Below are 18719 nucleotides of genomic sequence, written 5' to 3' on the forward strand. Positions count from 1 at the left end.
CAGTACTTACCATCATCCACTGGCCTCCTGTATGGGTCCTCGTGGCCTGCAGCTTCCGAAGTGGTGATCTAATGTTATAAACTGAGACTAAATACATGAAATACCTTAAAAACCGCAGATGCATACATTTTATAGAAATTCTTTTAATATCAATAGTAACCCACTGTACTTCTCAGCATTGAGGTGACCATTCATTTTGACCAGATCCCCAACTCCATTTGCAGAAACCCAGCCACAAATTTGCAAGGAACCTCTATCATGCTTGCCTCGTTCTTGTTCCACTCTCCAGCACTCAGATTTTGACTCGTCGGTCCAGAGCACCTGCTGCCGCAAGTCTTCCATGAAGGATACTTCTGACCGGATTTCACTGGACAGTAGATGGGTATATCAGGGCCCTACTCTTTTATGGCAATGCTAGATTGACCGCTACGTCTACTGTCCTCAACATTGCCCATTTTCTTTGGGTTTCTGTTGGACAGAACATCTGGAAACCCGCCTGCCTTTAAATTTCTGCCTTGGATAGACCTTGCCGACGCAGTATAACTTGTTGCTGTGCTTAGTCTTGCCATGGTGTTTGACTTCTCACAGCGACCTCAATTTGATTGCGTTTCAACCTGCTTATTAAATTATCGTTACCACCTGTTTGGCATAATTCTGTAATCATACACCTAATGACTTGCCTATGAAATCCCTGTCTTTGTGCACGTGTACCTAGAAGAATTAATGCGGTTTTGAAGTTCACAGGGTGGTCGCACTACATATCGACTCGATATCCTCAAAAAAATAAAAAACAAAAATTCAAATACCCTGGAGCGCTTTGTAGAGAAGCCGTTGTAGACAGTCTAGGAATTCCTCGCCTTTGAAAAAGATTATTTTACAATCAGGTCTTTTATGAAGTGATTATATAAACCAGGGGCAATCTTAACCTCTCCAGCTGCACCTGCCAAGCCCGACACAATCAAACAATGGGAGTTTTAGTCTAAGCGCTGAATATTAACAATACAGCAGTTTGGCAACCCTCATAAAATACCCTACGGTTTTAAAATCAAATATTTATATTACTGCAAATCAATATGTCAGTAACATACAAAAAAAATTGCGTGCACTCCGACTAAATGTCGACACTATTTTGAGAATTCTGTTTCACAAATAAAAATAGTTAATATTAATACCCTTTCTATTGCATCAACATAAATGAGGTTGGAAAGCTATGCATTTTTAGGTTAAAACAGAATTTTAAAAAGCCAAATTTTCATCATACGCATACCGGTTGCTTCAAGCAAGTCCGTTCCTGTAAATAACGACAGAAAGATATTTCTCAACCTGACTCAAACTGTATTTTTTTTTTATAAATATATATTATGCAACGATTCAAAGAGGAAGGACAGCTAAGTGTATGCATTTCTAAAGAAACAATTATTCTGTCAATGCGTTATTACAGCTTTTCAACTACATGTGTCCTTGCCCATTAGATAATGCTGAAACTTAACGGTTTTTATTGTGTAGACCAAAAGGTGCTAAACTTAAAAACTAAGCTGAAATATATTAACTTCAATATGAAACCATTTAGGAAGAGCGTTATACGTTCATGTCATGCAATTATGGAGGGTATAACAACCGTATCCGGACCCCACTTCTTTTCCCAACTACACAAGTTTATGACTATTTAAAAAAAGTAGCAAAAAGATTTGATCATACAATAAATGAATCCTAGTGCAAATACCACACCTTAAACATATTTTTTTTTTAATATTTGAGCAATTTTGGAGATCAAGTGCACCAGATAAGAACCTAGAATTTAGAAAGAATGGGGAAGAAATAACAAACGGAATTAGAGGGTGTTTGGGAAGACCCATTCAACTTCAGACCAATAAGTATATATATATATATATATATATATATATATATATATATATATATATATATATATATATATATATATATATATATATATATATATATATATGCTGCAGCTTCCTGCTAAACTACTATTACAAGAGAGCTAGCTAGTCAAGGGGCCAATAATATATATATTTGTTACGCCATGTCTGGAATTCTTTTGTTTTTCATATAAGAGATACCGAATCACCCAGCGTTGAACTCCAATTTGGAGGAAATAGCTCGATATACTAGAGGTGGTATTTACAGGGTTCTGTACAGGCGAGTGTGTTTCTTAAAAGGAGGAATAGCTCTGTAATATTTTGAGAGTCACACAGTTCTTTGTTTTTGTTCTTTTTTACATGTAGAGATAAGTATTTTTTCATTAGCCTATGCTTTTTTTTTTCTGCGCAACACTATTTTTTATACACGTGATTTTAAGTTTGAAATGTGCTATTTTTGTGATTGCTGCACTGTAATCAAAATTAGGTGCCGACTCACTTGTTTTTCTTACATATTATAATATATTCTCATGTTTCAACTAAGAATCTGATTTTGCTTTTTTTTTAGGTTAGGGGGAATACAATAAATTGTATTAAAACCTACACCATTTCTTGTCCGTGCCCATCACGTAAAATGCTCTTCCCGTTGTCCTACACGGTGGAGCTCTGTACCACTTTATCAGAACGCAAATGCTTTTTCAAAGATTCTTTCCCTTTAATGCAATCACACAATTTTTTTTTTTTTTAATTTAAAATTTTAATTTGTGAAACCTAATTCTATAGCACATTACAGACAATGAAAAATTCACTTTACACAAACTGTACAGTGTGCAGATTTATGGACACTAAAACAATAGCTCAAAATGAAACCTTGGATGTAGGAAAAACACTTTTGTTTTTCAAATACTTCCCGTTTGCAAAGACATAAAACGGCTGTGTCGAGAGATTGGATTACAATACCCCCTATAAGTGAATCGAACCACATTTGGAATGTAGAATTTCAGCATTTGTCATATTGCAATCAAAACTGAGTTTTGAATAAAGCATTGTTCTTATTGCTAACGACAAAAATTCTCACAACATTGTAAAAAAAAACAAAAAAAACCCCAAAACATTTCTTTTTATCGTCATAAAACAAAGAGTTAATTAAACCCAATCAGTGCAAACCGGTACTGCAAGAAACTACAGTGTTACATTTCTGTAGAGTGCATTTTGCTTCTACTTTACAACAAAGGCATAGAGAACAACTCCAAATATGAAAACCTTGCATTAATCAATAGGTAAAAAGACCCAGTATTGAATTTTTTATGTTATAATGGAACACCACAGCAAGGTATGTTCAAATATTTTATTAGCCATCTCTTTAATCCTGCTCAACAGTTAAAACAAATGTAACAGTTTTATTTTTTTTTGAACTAAGTTCAGACATTTTTCTTTTAGTCTAAAAAATTCAGGGTTGATCCAATATATAGTAAAAATGTTCCTAGCACTTCCCAAAAGAAATACAAAATAATAGGATCCTGCTCCAAAAAATGCACACATTTACAACAAATTCATAATGCTTAAACACGTTTTGAAATTCATTGTATTAAAAACCCACCTATTTTTCCTGATAAAAAACACTGGAGACTAAAATGTGTGCGTTCATACTGTTCCCACAGAGGATAGGGTCACTAACAACTAATGGTGCCACACAATGTTTTAGTTACCAGTTTTGTGCAAATTTAAATGGAATTAAGAGTGCAAATATGACATTTATATAAATAGAATATCTGTGTACTTATGTGCGTTTATGTCCCCAATAAATGACTTGACAAGACAGACTGAGATAAGTGTCCAAAAACATATTTAAAATTGAAAGAGGATATTTCTGGAAGCCCTGGTTTTCAATTTCATGATTGATTCACACCAAAACGATCCAATGCTGTATAATAGTTTAGAAAATCGACCGTTCTGGTTCAAGTACGGGTTACCAGAGGATACAGTAAAGGCCTGTGTGCACCTTATTTCATATTTCTGCTGCAGTACAAGTGCATGTGCATCAAGTATCAAATGCTTCTTTTAATGCTTATCACACAGCTTGGTTTTTCATAAAAACTATTAAAAAAAAAAAAAAAAAAAAAAAAAAGATAAATAAGGCACTGTATTTTCAACAACATAAAGGTTCAAAATGATACTTAATAACTTACTATCTCAGCACCATTTATTTTTAGTCCCACCCGACAACATAGCTTTAAATTCCTGCATCTTTAATTTACGGCTTCCCGATGGCTTGATACAACGTATCAAACAAAGTGGATTAATGCAAAGGATGACTGTACAACAGTGCATGTCTATATATCTATTTCACGTCCAGCGCCCGTCTCCTGCGCCGGGGAGAAGAGTCTGTTCTTGACCTTTGTCTTGTCTTGTCCGGCTGGGACGCAAGCGCTTTCTTCCTTCTCATAGTCCTAGAGGACGCCTTCTGGCGCTCTCCTCTCTGCAGCTGCGATGCTTTCTTCTGAGATTTTGCTAGTCCTGAAGACGCTTGTTTTCGTTTTGCGATTTTATTTTCTTGCGCTTTATGGAAATGTTCATGCTTTTTGGCTTTCCTTTTTCTTAAAGTCTGGTTTCTGGAAGTCCTACTCATGGCACCCTTTGCCAGCTGCTTCTTTGGAATACGAGACTGGAAATGCGAGTCCATTTGGTGAAGTTGTTTGCTTTCTCTCTTTTCAGTTAGCCTGGTTCTACCCAAAAACAGTTTTTTTCCAGGGGCCGCTTTTTCGGTTTTTCTTTTCTTTCGCGGTTGTTCATCGGATATCGCCATCGGCTCCTTAGAACGTCTTTTGCCTTTTCTTTGTCTTCCATCGCTTTCAGGGGAGCGTGAACTTGCTGAATTGGGATGTGTCGTCATCTTCGTACTTTGGCCTATTTTATTGTCGAAGGTATTTACGAAAGTATCTCGTTGTTTAGTATTTACAGGACCGGAGTGGTGTTGAAACTTTGCCCTTATGTTATTATATTTTCTCAGTATCTGATCACTTGCTGGCTTGTTAAGGCTGGTTTTAGACTTTCTCCCCCGGAAGCTTTCCATTCTTAGAGCACCGTCATCTTTCAAAGCCTGATCTTCACCAACGTTCTTATTGTGTTTCAACTTAGAAAGTGCATTTTGAGTTTTTCGGTTATTACGAGCTGGAAACGCAGAAGCAAATTTTTTAAGGTGTTTCTTTAAGCGCTGTGCTTGTAACATGTGAGGATATAAGCTAGATGCAGGGTACTTATGTAAAGGAATCATTGAAAAAGGAAGATCTTCAGGTAAACGAGTATTTAGCTTCTTTACAATCACTAAGGACTTGGTCTCTGTTGTCTCCAAGAACCACTGACAGACATCAGAGAGTTTAAAAGAGTTCATAAATAGCATTTGAATAGAAGAAAAGTTTTGACCCTCGACCACGCTTTTACTTTTCCGTGCCCTTTTTTTCGTCTTCCAAATTTCTTTCAGTCGGTCAGATTTGTTTTTAGATTTGTGAACAATTGATGCCTCTTTTCGGAGAGGGATCCAGTTTTTGTGGACGGACAAGTACTTGTTGCTGAAGTTGGAAATACGCTCCTGACTTTCTTCTTCTGAACACCAATCAATAAATTTTGGTCTCTCGGTTTCTCTATCTGTGCATTTTAATTCTGATTTAACAGTTGTTTCCATAGGACATGGCTTTGATTTATTCTTCCTTAAATAACGTTTTTTGGAAGGCTCTTTACACTTCAGCAGTGGTTTAGATGGCCTCTGTTTTATACTATTTCTTGTACTAGAAAATGTACTTTTTTCATCATTTTTTCTGCTTTCTGCATTAAGCGAGCCTTTTCTCTTTGTTATGGGTATATATACTTTCCTTTTCTCTGAGCTTATATCAACACATATTTTAACATTTTTGGGAAATGCACATGTAGAAGACTTACAAATGTCAATCCTTTCTGGGCCCTCTTTTAAGTCTCGAGTTGATTTGTTTGAAGACGGGTCAAAATGATTTTGGTCAAAACCCGTATCGGGACAGTCTACTGGATCATAAAAGCTCAAAAGATCCCAGTCAACATCGGTGGCAAGAGTCACATTTGTTTCACCTTTGATATAGACAACCCTCTTTAAATCATTATGGACATGGATCTGTAAATCCTGCACGCATGCAGCGCTGTGATCTTGGGCAAGCCGACTTCTGAGACATCTATCTGATGGAGCGGACGTTAAACTTTTTTTCAATTTCTTCTTCGATTTTGATTTTATTTTCTTTATGTCGCCGCCCCCCCTTAAATGGTCCGAATGAACTCTCTCACAATACTTCTCTTCATTTATGCTATTTGAATCTAGTGATTCTTCACATTCCTTTGAAAACGAATGATCATCCAACCTTTTCACTTCATTTAAGGAGTTTTTTTCTATTTCCATACAAATGTCGCTATCTGCTTTAGTATAATTAAGCAAAAGATTATTAAAGTCATCCTTAACAGCACTTGAAACAGAGATTCCATCAAAGTTATTCAATGCAGTTGTAATGTTTAATTCCTTGTGGAACGGAGTCATAATTCCTGAGTTACATGATTCTTTATTAAAGGCTTCTACAGAACACGAATGCCCCGGTTTCTCAGGTGCAGCAGCAATAGTATCTATTGTCTTCTTATCCATGGCTTCTCCATCTGTTTTTAAACTAATAGCGGGCTTTATCATATGTTTTGTTGGTTTAGGTACAATATCCAAGTCAGACAACCCTCCAGACAAACCATGTGACTGTGTGTTACTCAACGAACCAGATATAGATTCTTCAGATTCCACACTCTTTTGTACATCAGATGCTCTATTAGGAGACCGATTCTGTGACTTAAGGTCTGATAGACTAACAGGAGCAGCAATTCCATTTGAAGAAAACATTAATGGAGAAACAGGTGGATCTATACAGGGATCTCTTGTAACTATAGGGAAGGTTTCTGTACCTTTTTCTAAAGGACGCACTTCACAATCTTGAGTCCTTGTATCACAGTCTGTTAGCATATTCTTTGTTTCTAAAGAAATGTTGATATCTGTATCCACTGATGGTTCCTGCGTCTGACCTACAGCAGCACCTTCAAACGCACTGTCAATACATACACTCACAGTAGACTCGGTAATTCTGTTTTCATCCACATGTTCCTTCTCAGGCAAAGAAACATCTGCATTTTCAACCACGGCAGCCTCTTTACTTGCAGGTTTAACAATTTCGCTTGCATGTTCCTTTGCACAGTTCTTTAAATCGCAGGAGATGGCACAGCGCACAGCCTTTGCTTCTTCGTGGACCAAAGACAGCAGGGCCGTCCCAGAGTCCACAGGCTGCTCCGGTATAGCTGGAGCTTGTTCCAGGTCAGTCGTGTCCCTTTCGTCACATTTGGTGGAAGTGGAACTAGTAACTAGTGCATGGACTATGGGAAGCTCACAGCAATCACCACTAAAAGGATTCCCAGTAACGTTTTTTCTTGTTGTGTTTTCTGGACATATAGTTTTCTGACTTTCAAAGTGGGAACCAGATTTGGGTTGATTAACATAAATGTCACACTGACCACGACAATTACTTATTAAATCTGGTGTTCCGTCCCCATTCCCATTTGATTCTGGAGGCTGAATGTCATCATTTAACACAAGGTTTTGTGGCAAGGGGACAGAATTTGCCTCTGAATTTTTTATATGATCCAATAGGTTGTTTTCTGAATTATTTACACGATTGGCCATATTATTTGTAATTTCACATTGCGATGAATTCAGTTCATCTGATTTACAGTCATTTTCATCTCCAGAAGATGTGGGACATTTTTTACACATTTCAACGTATTTTTTGGTGCAGCTGTCAATATTTAAAGGCTGGCATTGTACTTTTTCGATGCATGGGTTTCCCTGGTCTTTGGAAAACAGGATGCTATGCAGATCGTACAAGGTACAATTTGCGGTGGTAACGCAACTGCCGACAGACATGTCCGCTGATATTGTCGACACCGTCAATATCTCCGAAGAATATTGTGCAACTATGCCTGGGCATTGGCCTTTGTTTGTACAATCTGTTTCAGTCTCTGTGATAACCTGATGATGATTTGATGTGGGGCATTGAGATTCTGATTTGTTTATCTCCAACCCAGAAGCACAATTTAATTTTTCAGAGCAGGCGCACCCACCGTTTTGTAGATCAAAAAACTGATCTTGAGAAATTGAAGTACTTCCATTTTCGGACAGGGATAACAGTTCCTCAGTGTAAAAAGTGTTTAGCACATGAATAAACTGCTTCTGGTGATGTGCACACAGTTTAACCATGAACTCTTCCAGTGTTACATCTGTTGAATGCTTGGGATCTATAGTATTTTTCTCACTAGAAGAAAAAAAAATAAAGAAAAACAAGTTAGAATATCAAATATACACAACATATTTAACAAGTAGAGAAGTCTAAACGTGCCCTAACCTTACACACTTTGGTTATACAGTATAAGTCCACAAAATGTTAATACTTTAAATACACATTATATATATAATGTGGAATTCCAACCAAAACTTAAAACTGGAAATAGCAGTTTTGGGGTTTTTTTTTAGAATATTTGACCAAAGTAAAAATTGAGGTTGAGCATATCCCATTACCACTACTCAGTTAAATAATGGTTTGGCCTTTATAATGAGCCTTTTGCAATTAACAAAAGGGAGAGTTGGAAGAGGAGCTTTGGTTTCAAGTCCCTAACTTCCTCATGTATTATAAAAGGGCCAACACTGCAAAGTTTATCTGGCAGTAATGGCTGGCCCTGTATAATGCATAATTCAACGGGGAATAGACTGAAGAAATCTTGCTAATTTTACGACATATTACAATCTAAATACTGTTTAAACAAATTCATACACTATAGCTACAATTTTATTTCAATCCACATACAACTGCAACACGTGCAGCCTTCGCATCATTATATGTGTTTATATCTGTACCACTTACATATATAAACTTAAAAAAACCACATACTCCACCTCCCATAGGCAGTCTTCCCAATGCTACAAAAAAAGCATTAAAAAGGAAGATGCCGAAGCTTACACGCTTCTCTGTAAATTAATAGTTTCGCCTCTAACGCATAGATGTACAAGGCAGAAATTCTGTGCATCACCTCCTCAAATAGTAGTTAAGGAAGTTTTAATTGAAATGTCTCTGCTGAAGCTGGGATACAAGGAATTACAAACTGTTTTCATCCCAGAGCTACAGCTTTCTACATTCCAAGTGTTCCCATTTTAGGCAGAACCCCCCCCACAAGAAAAAAAAATATACTACACATACATACACACTGCATGACCAAACATACTGGCACCTCCTAATTATAAAGATGAAACACAGCCATCTCCATAGACAAAACAACGGCGGTAGAATGGGTCATACCAAAGAACTCTGGGACTTTTAACACGGCAGTGTCGTGGGATGCTCTCTTTGCCATAAAACATTTTGCGAAGCTGCCCTGTTATATCTGTCCCTGATCCACTGTAGGTGCTATTATTGTGAAATGAAAGTCCATAGCAGGTTAGAATAGTCTGTCCTCCGTAGCATCTCTCGTTACAGAGTTCCAAACGGCTCCCTGGAAGCAACATCCGCACAAGCACGATGTGTAGGGAGCTTCGTGAAATGGGTTTCCATAGCTGAGCAGCCACTCACAAACCGAAGAGCACCGTGCAATGCCAAGCATCGACTGTAGTGGTGTAAAGCACACAGCCACTAAGTAGAAACGTGTTCTCTGGGGTGATGAATCACGCATCACCAACTGGAAGTGTGATGGATTAATCGGGGTTTGGTGGACGCCATTTGTAAGCTACCTACTGGAATGTAGAGTGCCTAAAGTTTGGTGGAGAAAAGATAATGGTCTAGCACTTTCCCCCCCCCCAGGGTTTGGACCCCTTACTTCCAGTGAAGTCTGTTAATTTTACAGCATACACACCGTTGTATGCTTCCTATTTTGAGGCATGCCTGCTCCTGACCAGCATGACTATGTCCCTCTGCACAAAACTCCATGAAGACATGAATTGACAAGCCCGATGCAGAGGAACTTGGGTGGCCGCACAGATCTGACATTAACCCGATGGAACACCTTTGAGATGATCTGGAAAGGAGACTGCTAGCCAGACCGTGGACTTTCTAGATAATCAGTGCCTGACCTCACAAATGCTCTTTTGGCTGAATGGGCACAACTTACAATACTCCAAAATCTTATGGAGAGCCTCCCAGAAGAGTGGAGGAGCCTGGGTGTGGGGTGGCAACTTCATAATAACGCCTATGGTTCTGGAATAGGATGTCCGCATACATTTGGTCATATAGTGTATATTTTACATTAACAAGGAAAGGAAAAAATAGCATCATATTCACATAAACACCGCCTGCGATAAAAGCCTTCTTTCCTCGGCTTAGGTGTTGACACTCCTATCGAAATTAACAATGTTTAAAAAAGGCATTCTCTGGATGTTTTTTTTTTTTTTAAAATGATCTCTAAGAACTGCTGCAAAGATTATTTCCCCACTCCCAAAGAGCGAGCACAAGTTCATTTAAAGGACAACTAGTCAATAATATATAAACACATACATACAGCAGGGTTCCGCTGCAAGCCAGGGCACGTCAGCCCCGGCTACACGAAAGTCCATCTTGAATGTTGGGCCTGATGTTTAGGACTTGTATGGATTTATTGTCCAGGGTTAAAAATAAGAGAGGGTTGCTTTAAAAACTCATACAACATGACAATATAATTGGTTACGAGCACAACCACTTTAAGTCTCTGGGACACAGAATCTATACGACTGGAATGTAATTCAGAGCGAAATACAATCTGTTATAGCTTTGGCCAATTGTAAAACTGCCACGTTCCCACAAAGTTTCACAATAGGGGCGTTTGAACGAGGCAAACCATCCTGGGAAGAGTTATTTTATTTAAAGAACTCTGAATTACGGTCCCCCTCCAAATTAAATAATGAAACATTAACTTGAGATCTGTACCACACGCATTTTTAAATATACAGTTAAAGGTGAAATGCCACCATTTTCTTTTACTACCATCTGATTAAAAATAAGTTGCTTTAGAACAGTTCTATTTTTTCAATGTTTTCAGAAAGCTGCATATTGGCCAGTTGTTGGTGCCCTAGATCTGTTATCTTAGCTCAATCACCAGACAACCATCCTGGCTCTATATCATACTGCCTGTGATAAACAATAGAATGGCTCAGTCCTAATCACACAGAAGAATGAAGTACATTGTAACCTGTAGAAGCAGGAAGTCATTATCGGTTCCATAAAGAATCAGCTCAGTCTGGTGTTAGAGCGGGGAAAGGGACTCAAAATATCATGTGACTGATGACATTGGAAGCCTCCGGGTCTGCAACTAAAGGACGTTTATGGGAACAAAAATGAAATAATCCCACTCCCCCCCCCCAAAAAAAATACCATGTGATCTCACCCTTAAGGACATTGAAAAAGTGGCAGCTAAGGCATATTGTAACTCAAAAGTGATAAGGATTGAGTAATTAAATGCAAAGCGAGAAATCAGCTGGAAGGCTACTGATCACACTAAAAGCCCATGAACCAGCTCCCCCCAAAACGTAGCATAAAATATACACCGGCAGAGAAGCAGAGCAGGGGTAGCGGAGGGCCTTAAAAAATGTAATAGTATGACTTTTTAATACTGCATTATATATACACACACAAGGTGAACTCAAAATGTACTTTAAAGAGTAACAGACTTGTTATTGTCTTTACAAATACACGTTATCTGACAATGGGGGTTCGGAACACATTGAGAGACGGGAGTGGAAGACAAGACTGGTACATACAAAGTAAATAATCACCAGTGGTTTACAGTAGCCTAAAGGAAGAGGTGAAAACACCTACCTTATAGATGACGACGGGAGAGACCACAACAAAGACTTGTTGCTGGTGAAAATCAAATAATCGCAGGGATAAAATAATGCCGAGAACCGTATTTGCATTTTGATCCCGTGGTAAAAACGTGTAACAAATCGGAAATCTAGCGCTTAACTGATCTTTCACTTCATGAATAGTTCCATAAGATCGCAGCAATACCAGGACTTGACGGAGAGTCAAATTATCACAAGAATTTAACGCTTATGAGGTCACATTTCACGCTTTAAAGTTAGCCCAGGTGTTGGAAAACGATAGAACTTCAGGATATTCATTTTGAAAGATTGTGTTAGATTGGATACAATTTTAATCATATGCCATCTCTATACCAAGATTACAAATTAATCTGCATTGTATCACTGGAAACGATCGCGTTCTTAAAATGACCACCAGGATCCTACTCTCTTCCTGATTGGCTGTTTTTGTATGTGGGATTTAAAAGGAATAAACACGCGGCCGCGCCATAAAAGGCCCGGCAGCAGCTAGGGCGACGTTTAATATTAAAAATGTTAAACTATGTATGGAATACATAACACGCTGGAGCACTCAAGGCGGCAACAACAACATCTGCTGAGGAGTTAACTAGTTAAACCAGTTTATTAACTAATTTTATTCATTAACTATCCCACAAGGTTATAGCACCGGTGATTTTTGTACAAAGTGGGCACCTTGTATGTACTTGCTCCATGTATTAGCCCACACACAATTATCTATTCCAAAATAGGACATAAAATAAAGGAGCCGTGGCTAATTTCTTAAATCAAACTTAAGGGGAAGCATAAGTAGAGACATAATGGGCAGGAAAAAAAAATAAACACTGGAAAAAATTTTCACAACAAATTTATTAGAAGAATAGTGGTTTTGAAAAGTCTAGCATCCAGTGAGAACTACCACACACAACATTACAGCTGGGAATGTATTTTTTTTTTGTTGTCTTTTAAATGACATGGGCAAATAATACAATGGAACCATTAATTATTTTTTTTTTAACACATGCACAACGACAGAATCAGCGCTTTCAACATACAATGCCAAAAAAAATAAATTTAAAAATTAAATGAACCACATGGATTTTCAAAATTTAAGTATTTATCACATACATTAAGACATTTTATTTAGTCCAGTCAAAATCAGAACTCCATTAAAAACAAAAAAAATTATGTAGTGCAATCGAAACAAAAAAAATGTGATCATAAGTGCTCTACTACATAAGACATTGATCATAGCAAGAACAAAAAAAAAAAATCAAATCACACAGTACAAAAATCTGTAAATAAATATAAACTACAGTACAAGAGAAATATTAAATTATACAATTCTGTCAAACTGTAAACAGTATATTGAAATGAGGTCAATAAGAATTTAGGGGGTTCCTGTGTTATGTTTTAAATAAATTATTGGGAACCATGTTGACGTGTGTGTAATTTATATCTATCTATATCTATCTATAGATATACATATCTATCTATAGATATATATATATACACACACACACACATATACAGTAGTGAACATTGTCTTTATACCAATAGCAGTATGATTTTAGTAAAACATTTTTAAGTATAAAGGCGGTTCTTGCCTCAAATTCGATTACTTAAGTCTAACATCTAATTAAATAATTTATTTAGCGAGGGCAAGTCCGTGTTTTTTTTTTTTTTTGTTTTTTTTTTTAAGTGTTCATAATAAGAAGAAGCAAACACTCCTGAGTTTTGAGGTACAGGTAAGTTAGAAAGAGTGTTTAACTTGTTGTTTTATTGGAAACAGGAACCCCCAGCTATCTGTTCAGTAGTAATAACTGTATATACAGAATGCCACTATAAGTGTCTGAGGCACTGTGTGCTGAAGAGTTAATATGCAGCTTTTAAAATCCGTTTGGCTGAGTTATACCTGAAGTGAGTTTTAAACTTGACATTCATCAAGGATGTGCTACAAGCACGTCGAGAAAAGAAAAAAAAAACAAGAATACAAGTCACAGCTAAGTTTAAGAAGAGTACAAGTACCTGAATTGAGTGAGGATAGTGAGTTAAGACTGTCCCTGAGGGTTTTTTAAGCAGAGTGAACATTTGTTGAGTTGCTAAGTTTACATATTGCAGCCTGATAGAAAAGTCAATCCCAGAAAATCCTTTAGCAGAGGTCACGTGTTAAAACAGTTAAAAAGCTAACCCTTTCCGTGCCAGAGGCTAAGTAATGCTCTATACACCTGCCGGCATTGAAAGAAGCCACCATACACATATCATTATCTACAGTACATGGAAATCATGGGGGGGTTAACAAAAAAAACAAAGCACTAGCAGGAAAGCTACCCGTTATAAACATGCCAAGAGCCTGAAAACCAAAAATCATTGATACCTACAAATAAAATGTATTAGCTAGAAATACCTCCACAGCTGTTTTAAACATATGCTGGTATAACATTTCTATATATCCTGGTTTTATAGCCAATATATTAGATCATCGGGGAATCTCTCATGGCTGGAAATGGGTGGGGGGGGTTGGTAAGTTTCTTTTTTGTTAAAAAAAAAATATGTATGACTGCAGGAAAATGCTTATATTAAGCATGAATACTGCAAAGGCTTAACACCAAGATATAATCATATTCCCCAATGAACAGGGAAATGTCATGTTAAAGAAGCGGGTTAAAAATCCTAGCTGTGTGGAGTTGGTTGGTGTGGCTATAATTAAAGAAAGGATTAGTGTACAAACAGAAAAGTGCCGATGAGTTCCTTTCCATTCACCCGGCTGCCAAGTGCTTTCTAAACGTGTTCTCTGAAAGCCTTTACAAAAGGCATTTGCGCGTATAGGCTGCAACATCACCATAAAAATAGTTCAACCTTCCTCTTAAAGCATAAAAAAAAGGTACAACACTAGACTTTTGGGGCAAATTCTGCACCGATTGCCAAAATACTCCACTCCTGGACTCGAAAGAGTTTACCAAACCTATATTTTGTATTGATAGTCTTATATACCCTATAAATTAAAGTACTTTGAAAAGCAGTGCGAAGCACTAAATTTGAAGTATCAATGGAACTTTAAGCACAAGCAGCAACTCTTACTACAAAGATACCGAAATACCAAAAGCACACGTTAGCTGGATAACTTCATAAGATTACTCAGAGACACAGAGACAAAAATCTAATATAACTAAGTGGATGAGCTGATGCACCAATATTTAGATACTAGACAATTGAGTGACGGCAATACATTCCCCGCCTGCATATGGCTCTGTCGTAAAAACGGCTTTATCGAAATTGCACTGCTCTCCCTTAAAGATTTTTTTTTTTTTTTTAATTTTGCTTTGTTTTTCTTTAAACGCCATTACTTCTCACAAGCTAAACCTAACCCCCTACATGTTCAAAAATAAAGTAATTCCGAGGTATGGATATTCTTCTGTACACAAAAATAATTCAATTTCTGTGATCTTAAAAATTAATTAAAAACCAAAAAAAGTGACACTGCATGGGATATATATATATATATGTATATAGAACATTTACTTTAGTTGTTAGGATGAATGAAAACAGCCCATTTTCTTGTTGCATGACTATCAGTAAAAATTACCTTTTTATGGAGATTATATATATTATATATAAATTAAAAAAATGTCAAAAGAAGCATTTCTAAAACCTGATCTGAGGATTAACTAGCTGATGTAAAGCACAAGGCTGAAAAGGAGGTAATTAGAACGTAGGTACAGACAGTCATGCACCATGAAGGAATGTCGGAGGGGCTTTTACTTCCCCCACCGGTATGGTGGTCATTTAAGTTTTATAGAAAATTAGAACTACTGAGAGAAGATGCGTTATTCTTATATTAAAAAAAAAGGCTGCAAGATACAATGACTTGGAATGAATTCAGGGTTTATCTATGTCTATAAGGGTATATCAACCCAAGAAGTGTCTTTTTAGACAGAAGATGAAGGGCTGTGCAATGGCTCAGTTAAACTATCTAAACTAACCACTGCTGCCGATACATTGCATATATTTATGCTCTTATTTACACAATCAGTTACAAATTTAATTTTGATTGACATTCAACTGGCAAACTATGTGTAAAGAGCTTTTCACTGTACAATTCCATCATTATCTTCTTTGGGTATATTTTACCCAATTATACACTGCATAGCAATGCACAAACTGTAATCCAATTAAATGTTATGTTGACAACAAAAACAAAAAAAAAAAAACACAAAAAATGGGAAATAAAATTGTTAAATTGAAAAGTAAAATAAATAAGCCTGCCTACAAGTGTCTGCATCAATTCCTAAATGATCGTAGTGTAAATAGAAGGTGCACCTGAACCTCAGGCTGGAACATTACCAAACGTACATAATATAAATCCCCTGAAATAGTCACAGCGACTTCAACCCCCTTCCCCAAAAAAATAAAAAAATTAAGGGACTTAATTTCAACCTTGCCTTAGAATCTGTAATGGCTATTTTTACTGCAATTGACAATATTATTAGTGCTTCAAAGAGATTTTGTGTTTTTGCTACTGAAAAAGTGACCTTTGGAGGAAATTTAGCTTGCACAAACCTCACGCTAAAGGATGGTTACCTGAACGTTTAGTCACAGATCAAGTGGAATGTATTAAAGAACAAAAAAAAATTACAATCGTTAGGTCTCAGGAATTTGACAAAGAAAATGATTTAAGCGTTTATCAAAAAAAAAATGCTATTTACAGTACCTAGTTTGAAATCTATATATAAAAATGTATACAGATACATATACATAGGATGCTGAGATACAGTCATGTTGAAGGGTGGGCATACCACTCTAACCTGCACAATTGTCCTTAGAGGACATAAGTGATCACAGTATGCACCCTCACCAACACTTTACTGCTGGAGAACCGAGGAGAAACAACCTGTGGTAACCTAAAGACTTTCCAAGGTGCCTGCTCATCTTGATAAAACCTTCCTATAAAACCTGTTAAAAAAAAAAAAACTCTGGATCATGGGGGGGCGGGGAGGGAGACACAAAAAAACAACAACTATAAAACATAAGAGCAAACACTACACCTTTGCAGAAAGGCAAGCCCACCCGTTCATGTCGCTGAGGGACGGGGTGAAGGCCTAGCTAGACAATTACGAAAACAATGAAAAATCAGCTGCCTTCAACAACCAGAAAGTCCACGCATTGTCCAGCACTGCCTACAAAGCAAGTTACTTTAGTGAACACAAACATTTTACTAGTAAACCATCTATTTATAACTTAAGACTCATTACAAATTAAAAATCAGGCATAAAATCATCATAGAGCAAGTTTGCTCAAACGCAAAAGAAAAAAATAATAAAAATCTTTACATGAACATAAGAGCTTTCGACACTGTCAATGTACAAAACTAGTTCACGGAGTGCTTAGAAAGAGAACGGAATTACCTGAAGATATGACGAGTCGTCGTGAAATAACGCGTAGCGATGCGCGCTACTTAAACTTTACATGCGCACATATATTAGTTTCAATTTGTACAAAACCAAAATCTGTTAAAATCTGTAGATTTGTTGAGTCCTTCATTCCTGATATAGTGAATTATTATGAGGTTGTACTGTTAAAATAAAATTGTGCACCAAAATAAAATAGTAAAAATATATCACAGTTTATATCTCCCTTTATCTGAAGTCAGTAGACACACAGTCAGTTTAATGTCTTCGGTGAACTGTGTGTATATGCAGACAGCCATATACCATAATACATATGTATCTCTGTGTATATCGCTATATAGAGGCGTACATATGTTTCAACTAAAGCACACGTGGGGTGTATCAAAAGTCTGCTAAATACAAAAACAAGACATTCATTGTTTTAGGATCCAACTTGAGATTAAATGAAAAAAAATTAGAAATGTTTTCAGCCTTTTTTTCTTTTTTGTAAGTCCTGAGTGTGCATCAGTTTAAAGTTCTCTTTTTGGGCCTGCGTGCAATAAGTAAGAGCTGGAGTGTCATGAACTAAAAATTTGAGGGGGGCTTACGCTAGTCTTCCAATAAGGCTACATCATCACCTGAACATTAAAAACGCAAGGTTTCACAGAACTAATATCAAGGTAGTTTTGCAACATTATTACTGTACATTTTGAAGGTAGTATGAACGCATTCCTCCCTGTGCACAGAGCGGCAGCCAAGCCAAAGTCTGTTGCAATGATTAAAAAAAAAAAAAAAGCAGTAAATTAAATTAATTTGATCACTATTTAAAGTACATAAGAGTCCAGTTATTTCAACGTTAATATTTTTGCATGGTTCCTGCTGGAGTGTGTCTTGAATCCATGTACATGTTCTCTCCGCACAAAGCTTTCTGGTTCGGTCACCTTTTTTCCCCCCGATCACCCAGGCAATCCTCTAGACATATGAAATGTAAAGCTCTAGCATAATACTCTTTCGTAGGCGGTCATAGTAATGCCTCAACGGCAATGGCTGTACATATCCATGAGTTGTGCTCTTGGCACATTCCTATCCTGAACTAAAGCCTTTCAGTAAGCAGTTTTCAAAAAAACTGTAATAACCTCCAAAGCAAGACTTTTTGGGGTACATTCGTTTGTTTTTCTCTCTCAAAAAGAATCATTTTGGCATAAATAACGAAGTCAGACTGCAGACAAAGACCGTTTTTACCTATTTCTTACATTACTTTTTCGTTTAGACATTGGTTGCGAGAAAGCGAATCCTGAAATCCTAGATATAAAGTGGACTTGTGTTCAAGGTTTAAAAATAGTTAGAGAGAACGCGATACATGCAGGCTCTATGGCAACCTCTGCATGTATAGGTTCTCCTGCTGAGGTAACAATTTTATAGGTAATTTAAAAAGTTTAGTTTCAAACTAAAAATAAAATTAAAAAAGAAAAAGCATGCGTAAAGGCCAAACGAAATATTGTAGTGTCGTACTGGGCATTAAATGTAAAAGTTTACATGATTATGAGCACGTAATGTACACCAATTTGG

At 36.9% G+C, this 18719-nt stretch overlaps 1 protein-coding gene and 1 long non-coding RNA gene across 2 annotated transcripts in view; both read right to left on the reverse strand.

The window, feature by feature from the left end:
- Positions 1 to 4004: 4004 nt before the first annotated feature.
- Positions 4005 to 18719, reverse strand: part of LCOR (ligand dependent nuclear receptor corepressor) — a 29158-nt gene continuing 14443 nt past the window's right edge. Inside the window, exons 8-9 of the mRNA XM_053449942.1 lie at positions 9278 to 9470; positions 4005 to 8239 (exon numbers count right to left, since the gene is read on the reverse strand). Of these exons, the coding sequence (XP_053305917.1) occupies positions 4222 to 8239; positions 9278 to 9470 (4211 nt within the window). The 3' untranslated portion in view covers positions 4005 to 4221. The remainder of the gene's footprint in view (positions 8240 to 9277; positions 9471 to 18719) is intronic.
- LOC128468353 (uncharacterized) lies at positions 12615 to 13426 on the reverse strand. The gene is made up of 2 exons (XR_008345823.1): positions 13279 to 13426; positions 12615 to 13232 (listed from the first exon to the last, which is right to left on the reverse strand). It is a non-coding gene; the product is annotated as an uncharacterized LOC128468353 (long non-coding RNA).

Source organism: Spea bombifrons, chromosome 11 (genome assembly GCF_027358695.1).
Source record: "Spea bombifrons isolate aSpeBom1 chromosome 11, aSpeBom1.2.pri, whole genome shotgun sequence".
Classification (NCBI taxonomy): domain Eukaryota; kingdom Metazoa; phylum Chordata; class Amphibia; order Anura; family Pelobatidae; genus Spea; species Spea bombifrons.